At 36.9% G+C, this 18376-nt stretch overlaps 1 protein-coding gene across 2 annotated transcripts in view; it reads left to right on the forward strand.

Moving 5' to 3' along the window:
- Positions 1 to 16587, forward strand: part of NUP54 (nucleoporin 54) — a 30404-nt gene extending 13817 nt beyond the window's left edge. For both annotated transcript variants that reach the window (XM_087864070.1, XM_045789943.2), the window contains 7 exons: positions 344 to 540; positions 1861 to 1915; positions 2377 to 2470; positions 9092 to 9199; positions 13086 to 13205; positions 13678 to 13788; positions 15740 to 16587. In XM_087864070.1, coding sequence (XP_087720196.1) covers positions 344 to 540; positions 1861 to 1915; positions 2377 to 2470; positions 9092 to 9199; positions 13086 to 13205; positions 13678 to 13788; positions 15740 to 15868 — 814 coding nt within the window. In that variant the 3' untranslated portion in view covers positions 15869 to 16587. The remainder of the gene's footprint in view (positions 1 to 343; positions 541 to 1860; positions 1916 to 2376; positions 2471 to 9091; positions 9200 to 13085; positions 13206 to 13677; positions 13789 to 15739) is intronic.
- The last annotated feature ends 1789 nt before the right edge of the window (positions 16588 to 18376 follow it).

The raw sequence follows: 18376 nt of genomic DNA on the forward strand, positions 1-18376 counted from the left end.
TAAGATGCAATAACTGAGATCAGATAAGCTTCAACAGAATCTCCAAAGTACTTCTCAATTCTGGAAAAGATTGTAACATTTACATAGGACTTTGCAGCAAAGCAAACCTTTTACAAATATATGTCTGTCTCATTTTAACTTTATCATTTAAGTTGATTAACAAGTGAACATAACATTAAGTAAGGGTTCCTTATTTTCCAGGATTTGAGAAAATACTATTATCTCTTCTAAAACAGTGATTTCTGAATTCAGCTAGCACCTTTCTAAAATCACCTGCTGTACTGATATGGAGTTGTAGCTATGAGTTGTGTGCTGTTTTATAACTTGGTTATTTTTCCCCCAGGACAGAAGTTGTCATTTATGTTGTTGAGCGTTCTCCAAATGGTACTTCAAGAAGAGTTCCAGCTACAACACTATATGCCCATTTTGAACAAACTAATATAAAAACACAGTTGCAGCAACTTGGTGTGACCCTTTCTATGACTAGAACGGAACTTTCTCCTGCACAAATCAAACAGCTGTTACAGAATCCTCCTGCTGGTATGTTTTTAGTCACAGAGTTGAGGAAATGAAAGATTTAGAAATATATATGCTTCCTCTATTTTGGGAGGTATTAGTGGTTATTAATAAAACCAGTGTCTATCATGTCTGCTAATTTGGGACAAAGTTTTGAATGTTTTCATTGTATTACTTCACTTAGCTTTTTTATTCTGTAGCCAATATGCTTGTTAGAAAGGGCAATGACAAACTAAAGAAAAATAATCCATAAACCATCTACCCAAAGGTAATTCACTTTTAATATTTTTCTTTCTTTCTAACTTGTGCGGAGTATTCAAGTAAAACCTAAATAAATGTGTTCTCACCAAAAAAGACTGTGGATGGCATAACTAGATTGACTGTATTACAGATCCTCTTTATCTCCTTTTCACAGAAATAGCTACTACTAATAATTTATTATACTCTATTAGTCCTCTATCTGTGATTTTAATGTAGCATATGTACATGGAAATCCTTAAAAAGATTCTGCACTGTACATTTTTGGCAACTCGCCTTTTCAGTTGTAGTATTTCTTAGCGCTTCCCATCCCATATCAGTACATGAAAGTAAATATTCTTTTTAAAAATCTACATGGAATAGCATGGATGTACCTTCACTTAATTTCAATATCATTTCCACTTTCTCATTATTATAAACTATGCACAATTAAACATCCTTGTAAATATGTCTTAGAACATGTGGATATGTATTTTAGAATAGATCTCTGGTAATGAAATTTTTAAGTCAGGATTATGTATATTTTATGTATTGTTGGATACTGCCAAATTGCTCTCCAAAGTTGTACGCGTTGTAACAGGAATGTGTTTTCTCATATTTTTCTTTTTTAATTTCTCATTTTGATCTGTTTTTGCCAGCAATGAGATTAACAGTCTTTAATTTTGCCATTCTGATTGCAAAAAATCACATACTTTCATTAGCATTTCCCTGATTTCTCATCAGTTGAGCATCTTTTTATATGTTTATTAGCTATGTTTGTATCTTTTATGAATTAACATTTCATGTCCTTTACCTATTTTCTATTAGGTGTTTTTGTCTTCCTTTCTGATTTATAGGAACTATTTCTATATTCTGGAGGTTAATCTATTCTGTAGGTTGTAGGTGTTTTCTTTCAGTCTATAATTTTTTTTAGGTTTATCCTACAAAAATTTTCATTTTTGTAGTGGTCGTATTGAACAGTCATTTTTCATTACAGCTGCTGGATTTTTTTTTTTTTTAATCTTACTTTAGGAATGCCTTTCCCATACAGATATTATAAAAATGGGGAATAGTTTTTTTCAGAAAAAATATTTCTTCTTTTGGTAGGTGTTGATCCTATTATCTGGGAACAAGCCAAGGTGGATAACCCTGATTCTGAGAAGTAAGTGTACCTTCATCTTATTTTCATATAAGAACTAATATTTGCTAAAGAATGTTGACCCCTGGCTGGTTCAGTCCGGAGAGCATGGAACTCTTGATCTCAGGGTCACAAGTTCAAGCCCCACGTTGGGCATGGGAGCCTACTTAAAAAAAAAAAAAAAAGTTGACTGATAAGGCCATGCTAGTATGGCAAAAACCTCGAAATCTGAATATCACTTCCCTAATTATACTTGCCTTTAAAAATATGATTTTTGACTGAACTTTATTTCATTTGTAAAATAAGAAGTTTGAATAAAATCTGTGATTTAACATTGTTGATTTCATTGTCATTGATCTGCCTGTGAACCCTAGAAATTTATTGTGAAATTACATGAATGTTATTAAGAAAACCCTAATTTCTTGTACTTTGTAATAATAGTAAAAGGCTTAAGGTCTGATAATTGACCACTTGGATTTCTTCAGGTTAATTCCTGTACCCATGGTGGGTTTCAAAGAACTTCTTCGAAGACTGAAGGTTCAAGATCAGATGACTAAGCAGCATCAGACCAGATTAGATGTAAGCATTTAGCTTCATTCTCTGCCTCTGGGAATAGTAAAAGAAATTACAGACACTTCTTTTTACCGTGTGGATTACTGTTGTGTCTTAGAGGGAAACAATATAGTGTATGCCGCAAATAAACAACTACAGTTTTGTGCAACTACTTAATACAGAGCCTCCAAAATCATGTAAATCTGATTTGGTATATTTTAACAAAGAATTTAGAATTGTTGCTTAGCATTGCTATTAGGCTTTTATTTCCATTTCCAGCCAGGGAATGTATATTATTATTATTATTTTGGGGGGGTTCCTTTTTTAATTTAAATTCAGTTAATTAACATATAGTGTATTATTAGTTTCAGAGGTAGAGTTCAGTGATTTACCAGTGGAATATAACACCCAGTGCTCATTCCATCAAGTGCCCTCCTTAATGCTCGTCACTGAGTTACCCCATCCCCCCCCCACTGCCCCTCCAGCAACACTCAGTTTGTTTCCTATAACAAGAAGACTACATAAAAAGTCTCTTACGGTTTGTCCCCTTTCTGTTTTCATCTTATTTTTCCTGGGTTTGTTTCTTTTACTGACCATCATGCTGTATGTATTGTCCTTCGATGTGCTTGTTGGAGATGTTCTCAGCCTAGCACAGTCCTTTTATCCATTATATATTCCACAGAATTAGTGTCACTATTTAGATTGTTTCATTCTGCTTTTATAATTATGCCCACTTTTGTGCACAAACGAGCACAAGGGCTGGAATTTGAGGGGAAGAGTGTCAGTTTGAGTCCTTGTCAATCTGAGCTGAAGGTGTGTTGACTTGGCATTGAGCAGGTGGCAGGCTGTGCATGCTCACTCAGGCAGGAGGCAGCTGGCCTGTAAATTTGGGAACCCCAGGCCGATGGCCTCATGTATCATGGGGATGTGGCTGGTTTTGCTTTTAACTTTTGTTTTTCTGGGAAACTCTCTCTCTCCTCCTATTCTGAATGAAAGCCTTGCTGGATAGAGTATTCTTGGCTGTAGATTTTTTCCTTTTAGCACTTGGAATTTATCATGCCGCTCTCTTCTGGCCTACAGTTTCTGCTGAAAAACCCAGTGATAGCTGTATGGGATTTCCCTTGTATGTAACTACTTTCCTTTCTCTGGCAGCTTTTAAAATTCTCTATCACTGCTTTTGGCCATCTTATTTACTTTGTGTCTGGTTGCAACTCTTTGGGTTGGTGGTGTTGGGGCTCTCTGTGCCTCCTGGATCTGGATTTCTTTCCTTCCCCAGATTCAGGAAGTTTTCAGCTATTATTTCTTCAGACAAATCTGCCCCCTTTTCTCACTCTTCTCCCTCTGGGATCCCTATCATGTGACTGTTATGCTTGATACTGTCGCTGAGTTCCCTGGGGCTTTTCTTGTTTTGGGTATTTTTCCCCCTTTCATCTGCTCAGCTTGATTACTTTCCATTACTCTGTCTTCCAGGTGGCTGATCTGTTCTTATCCTTCCTCGTTTGCTATTTATTCCAGGTGGTCTATTTCCATTTAGTGAGTCCAATATCTCTAATAGGTTCTTTTTTACACATCCTGTCTCTTGGCGGAGGGTATCATGGAGCTCCTGCATTCCTTTCTCAATTCTAGCGAGTATTTATGAGCATTACTTTAAATTCGTTATCAGACACATTACTTATCTCCATTTTGTTTAGGTCTCTTGCTCTCATTTTGTTCCACTCTTTCATTTGGGACATATTCCTCTGTCTCCTCATTTTGTCTATTGTGTGTGTTTCTATGTGGTAGGAAAGTCAGCTACGTCTCCCGCACTTGAAAGTAGTAGCTTTATGAAGAGGTCCTGCAGTGCAGTGTCTCCTTTTCACCAGAAAATAGTGCTTTTTCAGGGGTGTCTCCTATGTGTGTTGCTACAGGGGTGTCCTACCGTTGTGATGGAGCTGTGTTTGCCTTCAGTCCAGTCTGCAATGGCTCTCTGCCTGTTGTGGGCGGAGTCTGGTCTCTGTGTTGTTAGTGGGCCCATCTGGGGCTGCCTTGGTCTTGAGTTGAGTCAGACCGGGTGTTTGCCAGAGATGTAGTAGCACCAAACTGCAGGGCACTTTCCCTGTGTTGTCCCCTGAGAAGCTTTTGTTGGTGGGTGGGGCCTGCCGTCAGACCAGCTGCCTGCCCCCAGCCCACTGCTGGGGTCACACACTGGTGTGTGGTTATGTTCCCTTCTCCCTGGAGCAGGACTCTCTTTGGAGTGATGCTGACCCTTCTCTGGGCTGCGCGCACACTGCCAGGCTTTTGGCGCTGCTTTGATAGGATCTTGCCAAGAGCAATCAGGGAGTGGATCTGCTTCGCTCTGGCCTCTTGTCTACGTCAGGCTGTGGAGTCTGTTCTGCCAGTTTTCGGGTTGCTTTCTGGGTTATTTATGCCGATGTGGGTGTTCTCTGGGCAGCCACGTGTCAAGAGGTGAGCCCAGGGTTCTCCTACTCTGCCATCTTCCCAGCAGCCTCTCGCATGTTATTTTCTTAATTCAACACTTTATTTATGAGGCCTTACCAAAATGAAGGCTACAGTTGGTGATGCTTTTTGTTGGCACAGTATAATTATAGATTAATGAAGCACACTTTAATTACTGAATGCTTAAATCTCCCTAATATCTTATTGACTTTGTAATCAAATACTTGAAGGTTCTTGAAGGTTCCCTCCAAATTGTCATATGTGGAATTCCTGATAACATATTCATTCAGACTGAATAGTGAAAAGCTCACTGCTTTATGAAGCAACCCATTTCATTGTCAGCTAACTCTAATTGACATAAATTCTCTTGCTTACATTGATCCACTATCTGCCTTGGGTATAATTTACACCCATTTTCTTGGCATTGATTTGTAGGTGATCACTGTGCGGATTCCTATGATAGCACTACAGATACTTGAACATCATAATCTTTGCTTCGTTTTTATTCTCTTCTCTGTAAACTTAAGCATGGTTTTTCAGGTAACATGATTTGCAGAGCCTTCATTATCTTGGGCTGGACACGTTCGATTTATCAGCCTCATTTTTAAAATGTGTTGCTACAGTTTTATAAATTGGGTATGACCAAAGTTCTTCAAACTAAGACCAAAGAAGCTATTACCTCTATTTTTGTTAGTCTTACTAGAGGTTTGTCAATTTTGTTGATCTTGTCAAAGAACCAAGTTTTTGGTCTCAATTTTTCTGTAGTACTCTGTTTATAATTTCATTTCTGTTTTTAACCATTTTCTTTATTCTGCTTTCTTTGGGTTTATTTTTCTCTTATTCTGGTTCCTAAATTTAGGTAGCAGCTTAGGTTATTAAGACTTTTTTTTTTTTCCTAATATAGCATTTAATGCTAATAATTTCCTTCTAAGCACTGCTTTAACTAAATCCCACAAATTTTGATAATGTCATATTTTCATCTTCAAAATATTTTCTAATTTCACTTGAGAGTTCTGTCTGTTGGATTTTTTTGACTAATAGATTATTTAGAAGTATGTTTCATTTCCACTTGTTTGGAGATTTTCCTTTTACTCTCTTGTTGATTTCTAGTCTGATTCTGTTATGGTCAGAGAATTTTGTATGATTTCAATTCTTTTAGGTTTTAACCCACATGCCTTTGAAAAGAATGTGGATGATGCTGTTCTTGGGTGGAGTTTTCTATAGTGTCAGTGAGATCTGGTTGGTAGATTGTTCTTTATTCTTGTTGATTTTTCCGTTTACTAGTTCTATTTTGAGAGGAGAATTGGGAGTCTCCAGCTACAGCTGTGGATTTGTCTTTTTCTCCTTTCAGTTCTGTCAGTTTTGCTTCATGTATTTTGAAGATCTGTTGTTTCCTCTTTTCTGCCTTCTTTTGGTTTTTTTGGACACTTTTTAGCATTCTGTTTTTAATCTACTGTCATTTCAACAATTTTCTTTTGATTGCCGTAGGGCATTTCTCAGTGGGCGTGGGGGTGGTGTTTTGTCCCCAGGGCACATTTGGCAATGTCTGGGGACTTGTTTGGTTGATAGAACGGGGGAGTGCTGTCTATTGAGTAGAGGCAAGGATGCTGATAAACATCCTCGTGTGTACAGAACGGTGCCTCTGCAACAATTATCTGGCCCAAATTAATACAGTAGTCCCCCCCCCCCCCTTATCCATGGCTTCACTTTAAGTGGTTTCAGTTACTCGCGGTCAACCACTATCTGGAAGATGATCTTCTGATGAATCATCAGAAGGACAATAGTAGCCTAACGCTATATCACAATGTCTATGTCACTTACTTCGCTTCATCTTATTGGGTAGGCATTTTATCGTCTCCCATCATCATAAGAACAATGGTGAGTACAGTAAGATACTTTGAGAGACCACATTCATGTAATTTTTATTACAGTATACTTGGTCTATTTTATTGTTAATTTCTTAATGCACCTAACTTATAAATGAGGCTTTATCATATGTATGTCTGTATGTATAGGAAAACACATAGTAAATACAGGGCTTGGTACTCTCCATGGGTTCAGGTACCCATTGGGGGTTGTAAAACATCCCTCGTGGATGAGGAAGGACTGTTATAGTACTGGAGTTGAGGAAACCTTCTCCGGATATTACAGTGTATCTCCTACATCAGTGCTCATACAGGCTTTTCTTGGAGCTGTCAGCATGATGCTTGCTCCTCAGTTTTGGGCTTTGTTGAAACCAGAGTGGGGTATGCCAGAGGTGGGGGACAGTGGTAACTCACCACTAGTTCAGTGGTATTTCAAATTCAGGTCTTCTTCCCCAATCCTCTTGCCACTATTTATTTTTCAGAGTCCTCAGATAGTTGCCTGTGCATTCTTTTCAAGTTTTATAGCTATATTCAAAAGGAGAGATAGAGTGGCATATACTTAAGTCCATCTTGTCCAAAATCAGAATTTTTCCTACCTTTGGCTAGTTTTTCTGTTGCACTTGACTTTTCTTTACTGAATTTCAGAAGTTCACCATTACTCTGGATTTTAATCTCTAATCTGATTATATTCAGATGTCTCCTACTTTCTTATCTCTCTGCCAGCTCTGCAGAGTGTCCTTAGGTGAACAGAAAACTTTAATAATAGCCACTAGTATCTTGCCCTGTTTTCTTCTTGGGAATTTGCTCAAATCATTCTTTACCCCAAGGTCTGAGGGTCTCCTGCATTTTCCCCCCCTAATATTTTAGGGTTTAACCTTCCATATCTGGGTCTTCTATCCTCATGGAGTTCAAGTTTGCACAATAAGTGGTATGAACCCACCTTTATTTTTCTCTGGTGGGTCAGATTTTCTGGTGTCATCCATAAATAACATCCAATGTTATTTTTCCCCAGTGATTTATCAAAGCATTTATCCAGTCTGGTCTCCATATGTAAATATAAATATAAATACATATCTTTAATCAGTTACACTTTTTTTTTTTTTTTTTTACTCTGGCTTTTTTCTCTTATTTCAGTGTGTGGTAGAGTGAATCTCTGATTTTTCTTTGTTTCAGAGTTGTTGCATCTTTATGGATCTTTACTGTTCTATAACTGTCTTAGAATCAGTTTGTCAATATACTAGAATTTTAGTTGGAATTGCATTAAACATATTTGTAGAGAATTGAATCTTAGTAGTCCATCATGAACATGTTAGGTTTCTTTTACTCATCGAGGTCTTTATTCATTGAGGTACTGTCCTTTGAAACAGTTTTAAATACTTTATTTAAAAACCTTGTACATTCTTTCTTGGGTTAATTCCTAGATTGGTTTAGTGTTTGTGAATAAATACTGAATGGTAATCTCTCTCTTTTTTTTTTTTTTCTTAGTTATTGCTGGTTTCTAGACCACTATATTCTTTTGTGTCTGGAAGCGTGCCAGCTTTTCAAAACAGGGGTGGGAGAAGTGCGTAGATTACATAGTGTAAAACATGGCTACCTACTTTTGTTTCTTCAGCATGACCTGTCACTGGAAAGTTTCCTTAAAAGGTGACATGTCCAGGTGGACATACTAAAATACGTCTTGCATAATCTTCTTACCCTCTTTCTTATAACCTCTTAATATAAGCCAGTGCCACAGAATGATTAATTATGATAGGAACAACTATGGGATTAATTCAGGTTGGGTAGCTTTAATGAAATCAGATTTAAATCCCATCTGTAAGGTTAGGACTGCATAAGGCAGAACAGTATGATTTCAGGCCAGGCAAAGAGCAAATCCAAGATGCAGAGGCATAAAAATGTATTTGGTTGTATGATTACTATCCTTCCTTTTCCCCTCCACTCTGATCACTCCCTCTCAAGTATTCTGCAACAGTTAATACTGGACTATACTATACTTTCCAGAAGTAGATTTAATTTTCTATTAAGGCCACTTCTGGATGTCACTTTATAGCTATTTTCCCACTCATGGGCTGGTTGTTAATATTACTCATATACTTCAGAAATAAGGAATTTTGTTTTATTTTTCTGTACACTTCGCCTCATCACTAAATTTCCTAGAGCTCTTAACCTTTGAATGGTACTTTATTTTTAGATGCTTAAAGGGGAAGAAATATAAAGCAGATTTAAAGAATTTATATTTTGAGAGATGAATCTATCTCATTTTAGACTCAGACTTTGCATATAGATAAACCTGATAAATATTTGTGATGTCTGTACTTAACCTTCAAAACCTTTTTTTAAAAAACAGATCATATCTGAAGATATTAGTGAATTACAGAAGAATCAAACTACAACTATGGCCAAAATTGCACAATATAAGAGGAAACTCATGGACCTTTCCCATAGAACTTTACAGGTAGTAATTTGGAAAATTTTTTTGAACATTTTTAAGACTGTGTGACAGTGCTTAATAGAGATTTTTTTGGACTAGAGAAAAACACACTGAAAGGAAGTAATCTGAAACTGAAAGTACCAAACTTTCTCAGTAAAACTTAGAAGATGGACGAGAGGTCTCACAGGAGTGGGTGAATAAAGTAAATATATTCTAAAATTCACATCTTAACTGAGAGGGTAGAAGCAGTGAAGAGATAAATCATCTTGGTGCAAAGAAAGCCTGTATCAGATCACTAACATCTAGTTTTCATAGAAGTAGTAGAAAAAAAATACTTGATTTTCAGTGCTAGAAAAGGGAGTATAACCATTAATGAAAACAGCAGGATGAAAAACAACAATAGAACTTCAAAAGTAACAAAAGGGAATAAAAGCATGAATAGCAACAAAAATTGAAATTATAAATACTGTTATGAAGACAGAAACATTACCTATCAGAACCAACAGAATACAGCAAGAGCTGGAGGCAGAGTAAAATTTATAGCCTTTAAGCCTTCTTTTTTAAAATACAAATGTAAAAAATAAGGAACCTAGTACTCACGAAGTTAGAAAGACTATCAAGAGAAGCCAGTAAGAGAGAAATAAAGATAGGAAATGAGTGACACAAGAAAATTAATTATAGTACAGAAAATAAATTGAAAGCTGTTTCTTTGAAAAGATCTTTTAAAATAGCTAAATATCTTAGGAGTGTGAAGAAGGAAAAGAAAAATTAGTAGTGAGAAAGGAAACATTACTATAGATAACACAAAACAGAATGAGAAAATACTGCATGCAATTCAGGGCAACAAATTTGGGAGCTGGAGAAAATAGCATAATTTTGCTGATTTCAATTTTGCTAAAAAATTACCTGCAGAGACACAAAAATCTTAAATAGACAAATACTATAGGAACAATTCAGAAACTTACTAAATATCAACCATAAAAAAATACCAAGGCCAGATAGTTTACTTGCTGAACTTTGTCTAACCACTAAAGAGCTAATTCCAAAGTTGTTACTGTAGACAAAAGGAAGAATACATAGACCATCTCCCCATTTTTTAAAATCACTTTGAGATAAAATTCACCAGCCATACAATACACCCATTTAAAGTATACAGTTCAGTGGTTTTTAGTATAATTAGTCTGTGCAATATTGCCACAATCAATTTTTGAACATTTTCATTGCCCTAAAAAGAAACTCCATCCCTATTAGTGGTCACTCCCCAGTTCATCCCAAACCCCCCAAGCCCTAGACAACCATTTTCTGTCTCTATGGATGTGCCTATTCTGGACCCTTCATATAAATGGAATCATGAGATGTGGTCTTTTGTGACTGGCTTCTTTCATGTAGCATAGTGTTTTCAAGGTACATCTGTGTTGTAGCATGTAATAATACCTTTTTATTGCCGAATAATATTCCATTATATGAATATACCACATTTTTAATCTGTTCATCAAGTGATAAAACATTTTGGTTGTTTCCCCTGTTTGGTTATTATGAATATTGCTATTAACATTTGTGTAGGGATGTTTGTGTGGGTGTGTGCTTTCATTTTTCTTGGGTACATAAACCTAGGATTGGAATTGCTTGATCACATGGTGACTCTGTTTAACTTTTTGAAGAACTGCTAAAAACTGTTTTCCAAAGCAGCTGCACTATTTTACATCTCTGTTTTTGGTACCCCAAAATAAAAATCTATTAACAGATACTTCTGATGACTAGAGATACAAATTATGCTAAGTGAAAGCAGCCAGATTTAAAGGCTACGTATGACATGGTTCTATTTTTATGATGTTATGCAAAAAGCAAAACTTAGAGACAGATAACAGATCCATAGTTGCTAGGGGCAGGTAGTCAGGGGAGAGGAGTGACTACAAGGAGTAAATGAAAACATTCCGTATCTTGATTGTGGCGATGGTAACATGACTTTATCACAATTCATAGTAACTGTACACCTAAAATGGATGGATTTTGTTACATATGGATTATACCTCAATAAATCTGACCAAAACCAGAAGTGCAGTAGTTTTAAATGCAATAGAAGCAGAAAGATTCAAACTATTTATCAAATCCTATAGGAATATACTGTGACTAAGTAAGGTTTATTTCAGGAATGCAGGGTTGGTTTTTTATAAGGAAATCTATCAGTATATAATTTATCATGATCAACACATTAAAGAAAAAAATATGATAGACTGTTACCACAATTCAAAGAAGCAAAGCACTAAAATCACATTTCAGAAAGTAACACCCAATATTATTATTCAGTGTTATCTTGGAGGTTTTCATAAACATAACGAATAGGTAATAAGTAAGTAACAAACACTGGAAAAGATTACCTTTTTGCTAATGACATGATTGTGTATGTAGAAAACTCAAGGAAAAAAAAAACATAGAATATGGAAGATGGCTAGATACAAGATAAATGTACAAAAACCAGCATTCCTTTATACTATTAGTGGAAATAGGAAAATCTTCCATTTACTATGATGAAAAAAATTGTTAAATACTTAGGAATAAATTTATGAGGGAAGTAAAAAATGGGAAATAAAGTCTTTACAAATAGACATAAATCATATTCTTAGATGAGATTTATTCATTTTATAAAGTTAAAAATACAACTTTTAAAGACTTGATTAAAATCTTTCAGTTCATGAAGGAGGATAAGCGCTTTGAGAATAGCTTTTGCGGGAACAAAACAGTGAAGGAACGCGTCAGATTTTAGAACCTATTGTAAAGGTTCTGTAACAAATCAGTGTAGGGTTGGCATAGAATTGGACAATAAAGATAATAGAACAGAATAAAGAATCCAGAAATAGGTGCTAGTATGTCTTAACTTTTATTTAGTATGACAAGTGATGGTATCTCAGTTCCGTTGGTTTATTTAATAAGTAATGCCAGAGTAACTGGCTGTTTGGGGGGGAAATGGACTGCTGTATTTTACCATAGACAAAAATAGGTGGATTAAAGAGATTTAACTCTAAGAAACGTATGAAGCTACATGCGCAGCCCTAGGGAGTGGAGAGATTTTTGGCCAGAAAGCCGGGAACTATAAAACAAAATTGGCTACATAATTAGAAAACTTTGTGTAGCAAAAGATACCAGAAGCCATTTGTCAATAGTCATGTGACAGATCAGGAAAAGAAAACTGCATTTGCAAACGGCACTGATTATTCATATTATACAAAGAGATCCTTTAATTTTGACCAAAAAAAACAACTGAAATACGGGTAAAGAATGTGTAAAGGCCGTTCACAGAAGAACAAATGCAAAGTAGTTCTTCACCATTAAAATATGCTCCTTTAACTTTTAGGGAAGTGCAGATAAAGAATGTGGGCTCCATTTATACTCATCAGTTTGGGGAAAATTTACACAACTTATTGCTGATTGGAATGTGGGGGAAAGAGTACTCTCCTGTGGCTTATGATTCTAAATTAATTGTGAAACGATTTAGCAGCTTCTGTTAGACTGAAAACATGCTTTTAAGCCCAGCAGTTTCATTCTTGGGGGGGAATTCACTATATCAGTGAATCTATGTATAGAAATGTTTATTACAGTATTTTTATAATATCAAAACTACAAACAAAATGTATACTCCTCAATAAGAGGAATAACAATAAATTATTGGTTACTAATGCATGAAAAATTACACAGGCATTAAAAACAGAGGCATCTATCAATATACTAATGCAGGCCGCCAAACAAAAATGGGCAGACCTAATTCAGATCTTGAACTGTTAAAATTCCTACTATATTGTTAGTATATTATTCAGCTGGTTTCTTTCAACAACTGACTGTAATAAAATTACTTGCATAACTAAAAAGAGAGTCATGATTCTATTGGTATTGTTGGTGGGTTTTCTTTATATAGGTCCTAATCAAACAGGAAATTCAGAGGAAGAGCGGGTATGCCATCCAAGCTGATGAAGAGCAGTTGCGAGTTCAGCTAGATACAATTCAGTGTGAGCTGAATGCGCCTACCCAGTTTAAGGTAGGCATTTTTAAGACCAGAAAGCTAGAATTTGCTCGTCTTCAAAAAGAGGAGTTTTGTATACTGGTTTTTATTAAATATTTTGCTCTCTTTAATCAAAACTTCTTTCTAAAGTAGACTCTTAATGTTTTTGGCTTGTGTTAATGTTTCATATAATGGACAGAGGGAGAAATAGACTTTATTAGAGTAGTAGCCATCCTTTAAAAAAAAGAAGATTCTCTCTGGGCACCTGGGTGACTCAGTCAGTAAAGTGTCCAGCTTTAAATTTTCAGCTCAGGTCATGATCTCAGGGTCATGAAATTGAGCCCTGTGGCAGGCTCCATGCTCAGTGGGAAGTCCACTTGAGATTCTCTCCCTTTCCTTCTGTCCCTACCCCCCTACACGTGCACACACTGTCTCTCAAAGAAATCTTAAACAAATAAACAAAAACCCTGTTGTTAGCAGTTGTAATTTGATGTGGTCTTATTTTTAGGGCCGACTAAATGAACTGATGTCCCAAATCAGGATGCAGAATCATTTTGGAGCAGTCAAATCTGAGGAAAGGTACTACATAGATGCAGACCTGTTACGAGAAATCAAGCAGGTAAGTGCAGTAGCACCTTTTAAAGAGGGGAATTCACTTCGCGTCCATTAGGCTCGCTGTTACCCAAAAAATAAACGTACAAGTGTTGACAAGGATATGACTAAAATAGAATCCTTGTGCATTGCTGGTGGCAATGTAAAGGGGTGCGGCTGCTGTGGAAAGCAGTTCTCCTTCTGGACATACACCTAGAAGTGAGCGAACGCTGGGACTCAGATGCTGCTACATCTGTATTCTTAGCATGAGTCACAGTAGCCAAAATGTGGAAGCAACTCGAGTGTCCATAGGCAGATGAATAAACTAAATACAGTATATATACATTGTGGAATATTATTCAGCCTTAAAAACAAAGCAAATTCTGACACTCACTACAACATGGATGAATCCTGAAAATGTTATGCCAAGTGAAATAAGCCAGTTTAAAAGGACACATATTGTATAATTCCACTTACATAGTATACCTAGCGTAGTATAATTCACAGAATGGCAGTTGCCAGGGGCCTGAGAGGAGTGGGGAAAGAGTATTAGGTACAGAATTTATTTGGGAAGATGAAAGTTCTAAAGTTAGACTGTAGTGTGTTGTATAGTGTGAATATACTTAATGCTACTGAACTGTATGCTTTTAAGACTGGTTGAAACAGATACTTCTATGTGTTGTATATTTTATAATGAAAGATGAATTCAGTTAGTAGAGGCACAGAGTTCCCTAGACCCTGCTATTCAATGGGCAGGTGGTAGTGGCGGCAGCAGCAGCACCTGAGAGGTCATTAGAAATGCATAACCTCAGTCCTTACTCTGTACCTACTTAATCTGCATTTTATTTAAGGCCAGTACATTAAAGTCTGAGAAGAACTGCTCTATGTCCTGTATTCCCAGCCTGTGTGCCACATGTAAATTGGGAATATGTCCAATTATGGGTCCCCTCAGGGGACCTGGGTGGAGGTTGGGGTGGCCCAAACCACTCCAACCACTTTTAGGCTCATCTGGTTTGAAAAATTTGGAAAGTACTGCTCTAGCTTATTTTCTTTAGTATAAATAATGTTTGATTTAATGAAAAATAACCATTGACTGTATCCAAAGATCTCCAAATGGTAAATTTTATAGAACATACTGGGTGGGACCGTTGGCACGGCCCTGAGGATTTTAGGTGATAAAATTGGATCTGTGGATGACGGTTCTAACCATGTGCCTTAGAATGGATATTGTCATTTTATACAGCTGAAGACCCGTTTGGCCGCTAGACTCTTGGGAACTTAGGTATACATACACTTGATTATATTCCGTTGTAAATACCTACAATAAAATTAGCTGAGAAAGATTTCAGCATATTGAGGTAAAGAACTATATTAAAGAGTTTATGCAGTAAAATCTGGAATCATATAAACACCTCCCTAAAACAACGAGAAGCAGCGTATGGTTTTGGGATTGACTCACCTCTCATCCCCTAGTCTATGCCCTTGAGCGGGTTTGTTATCTGCATCTCAAGTTTTTGTGTCTGTAGCACCAAAGGGCGCTTAAAAGAATGTTAACTTATTTAATACCCGTGAGGCTCCAAAAACTCCCTTAACACCTGGATACTTAAAAATGTCAGCAGTTGTAGTTATCACCATTATCATTATTACATACTTGATACTTCAAAACATGAAAATTCAGTTTACAGAATGATTATTTTGCTAGTCCTCTGTATTCGGGTACCTTCTTGCATTGTATTTTAATATAAAATCTTCATCTTCTGTAAAATTTCTGTTGAAGATATTATTTGATTATGTTACTGTGGGTCATAGAAATGTGTTAGCAAAAGATGTAGCAGGACTGTTTAAACACGCATGTGCACTATGTTTAGAGCAGCTGTGAAGTGCTGTATTGCTAGTGAAAATAGTGAAAAAAGTCCTTATTCCTGTGGGTACCTTGCAGTTTAATAGGTTAATCCATTAATCTATTTAATTCCTTCTAGCATTTGAAACAACAACAGGAAGGCCTTAGCCACTTGATTAGCATCATAAAAGATGACCTAGAAGATATAAAGTTGGTAGAACATGGATTGAATGAAACCATCCACATCAGAGGTGGTGTCTTTAGTTGACAGTTCACAAACCTATGTAAGGGTTTGTGAGATGTATCTTCTTGCTACATCGGACCTTCCTGAAGAAAGAAACTGACCACGTGGAGGGAAAAAAAGGAAAACGAACCTCTCCTGGCTTTTGAGGAGGTTACTGACAAATTATTTTTCATCAAATCTGAAATGACATCGACTTCACAGCTCTTCAAAGATAGCCTCTGGAAGATTTATATCTGAAAGCTGTTCTTTACTGTAAAAGAGAAGTACATAATTACCAAAAATATGTACCATTGTACATTTTGACAACAGCATTGTTCTTAAAACTAATCAGTGTTTAATGATTATTCTCCATTGAGCCTGTACTCTGCTTTCCATATAGCAAGTAAATATGAAATACCTACTGTGCACATAACAAAATAAACTGTATAACTACTTGGCGGTTGGAGCTCTGTACTTCAGAATGTAAATGTCCATCAGTTTTTATATATTTGTGAATTCATCTGTGGGAGGAGTAAAGGAAATTGAAGAGTATTTAATGATTAATGTGGTTTTCTTTTCATTCTATAAAGATTTGAAAATATATTTTTATATTTTACTTATTTGGAATTTACAGGACACACTTAAGTGATTAGGATATAACAAAATTACATTTTATCATTTTTGCAACTTTTTTGTTTTTTAAGCCTTTTTATTTCTAAAAAAGATGAAAGCGTAAATAAATTCTTGATTGTAATTTTATATAATTCTGTCTGATGCTTTATTTGGCTGTGGGAGAGTAACCATGTCCTCACAAGTATTAAAGCATAATCACAATTCAAGAATTTCGTCTTAAGTCTGATTTTCCCCTCCTAAGGAAAACGTATCAATGTTGACATATTTTGACTAGGTTATGGCAGATAAAACTTATTTCAATTCTTATGGAAAAATTCCCTAATATATCATTAGTATTTGAAAACACTAGAAAATCTAAAGTAGACATCATGTGAAAGTGACTTTTTATAATAATCAGATAATTTCTGATTACAGACTTCACACCTGGCCTGCATCTTGGCCCCTCTTATAATGCTTTAACTTTGCATTTCTGTATGATGCTTTGAGTTGTTAGGAGCGGTGTTTTGACAAACAGGCCCATGAATCTTGCCACTGTGTTTATGGGGATGGTGAGGAGTGTGACATATCCAGAGGTCATCCTGTCAGATCCCACTGAAGGAATTTCTGTCCAGTTGCAAACTAGGTTAACAGCGGTGTAAGGTGTAGGAGACTGGGAACTTTAAAAATGATTCTAAGTCAGCTGCTAAAAGTCCGCAGCCACTTTCGCCAAGCTGATGGCATGCAAACTTGTTACACTGCACCCTCTTCCACCATACTTTCCTACTCAATTTGTTGCGATTCCAAAAGTGCTGGAAGAGGAATTTCTCTTTGTGTTTTCTCCTTGGCCCGGAAAACAGGCAATCTCATTCTTCGCTTCCAAGTTTCTGTCCTTCCATACACCCTCATATTAGGAAGAGTTGTAGTTGTTGATTTAACCGATGAGAAGTTTTCCTCACTGAGCCATACATGCCAGTGCCCAGACTGCTAATCACGCATACCATGTTCGCTTCTCTAGCCTTTCGTTTTTCGGGCTCTGATACTTAGGCTGCTAATTTCACAAGATAAACACTCCTAGGCAGAGCCCTGGATCTGCCTTGGAAAGACTGACCCAGTCTGCCTCCTAAGTTTCAGTCCCCCTGACTGCATGTGTTAAGCCAGGCCTATCACCTTTGTTCATGTGGCCTTTTAGATCACTGGACTTGGTCAAAGTATAGGTGTGGCTGGAGCAAGTATGTGATAGTCAAGTTCTTGTGTGGGTGCGTAGGAAGGGGAAGGACCCACTTTGGCTTGAAGACTAAGTTGTGTTCTCCAGCTGAGTTCTGTGTTTAATCTTCAACTGGCTAACAGTTCTTGTGGATAGTCCACTCAAAATTCTGAACGTGAAGAGAGGTAAACAGAACTGAAGCACACTGAGATTGCAGGGAAGATGGCGGCATAGGAGGGTCCTGGGCTCCCCTCCCCCCACAGACACACTGAGGATGCAACTAATATGATGTCACTAACTCTGAAAGTGACCTCAACACTAACAGCACAGCTCTTCCACAGCTAGAAATATAAACACACACTCAGAAAGGCAGGGGAGGCAAAAATGCAGTTGAGAATCAAATAGCTAGCATGGTGGTGACCCACAAGCAGGAGGAATATACAGGTGTGGAGGTCTTCCCTGAGGAGGGCATCAGATCCCAAATAGGGCACCCCCAACCCTGGAGATGTGCACTGGGAAGATGAGCCACAATAGCACTGGCTTTGAAAATCAGCAGGACTTCTCACCAGGAGACATGGACGGCAACCGGAAACGAGACTCCACTCTTAAAGGGCCAAAGCCCTACATAGCTGGGTTCAAGCACCAGCACTGGGCAGCAGTCACCAGTGTGTGGCTTATACGTGAGGACTGATGGACTACTATTAGGGTATGTGCTGGAGGGGTATGATCTGTAGACA

The sequence above is a fragment of the Ursus americanus genome, chromosome 8 (assembly GCF_024610735.1).
Source record: "Ursus americanus isolate L20-20 chromosome 8, mUrsAme1.1.p, whole genome shotgun sequence".
Lineage (NCBI taxonomy): Eukaryota > Metazoa > Chordata > Mammalia > Carnivora > Ursidae > Ursus > Ursus americanus.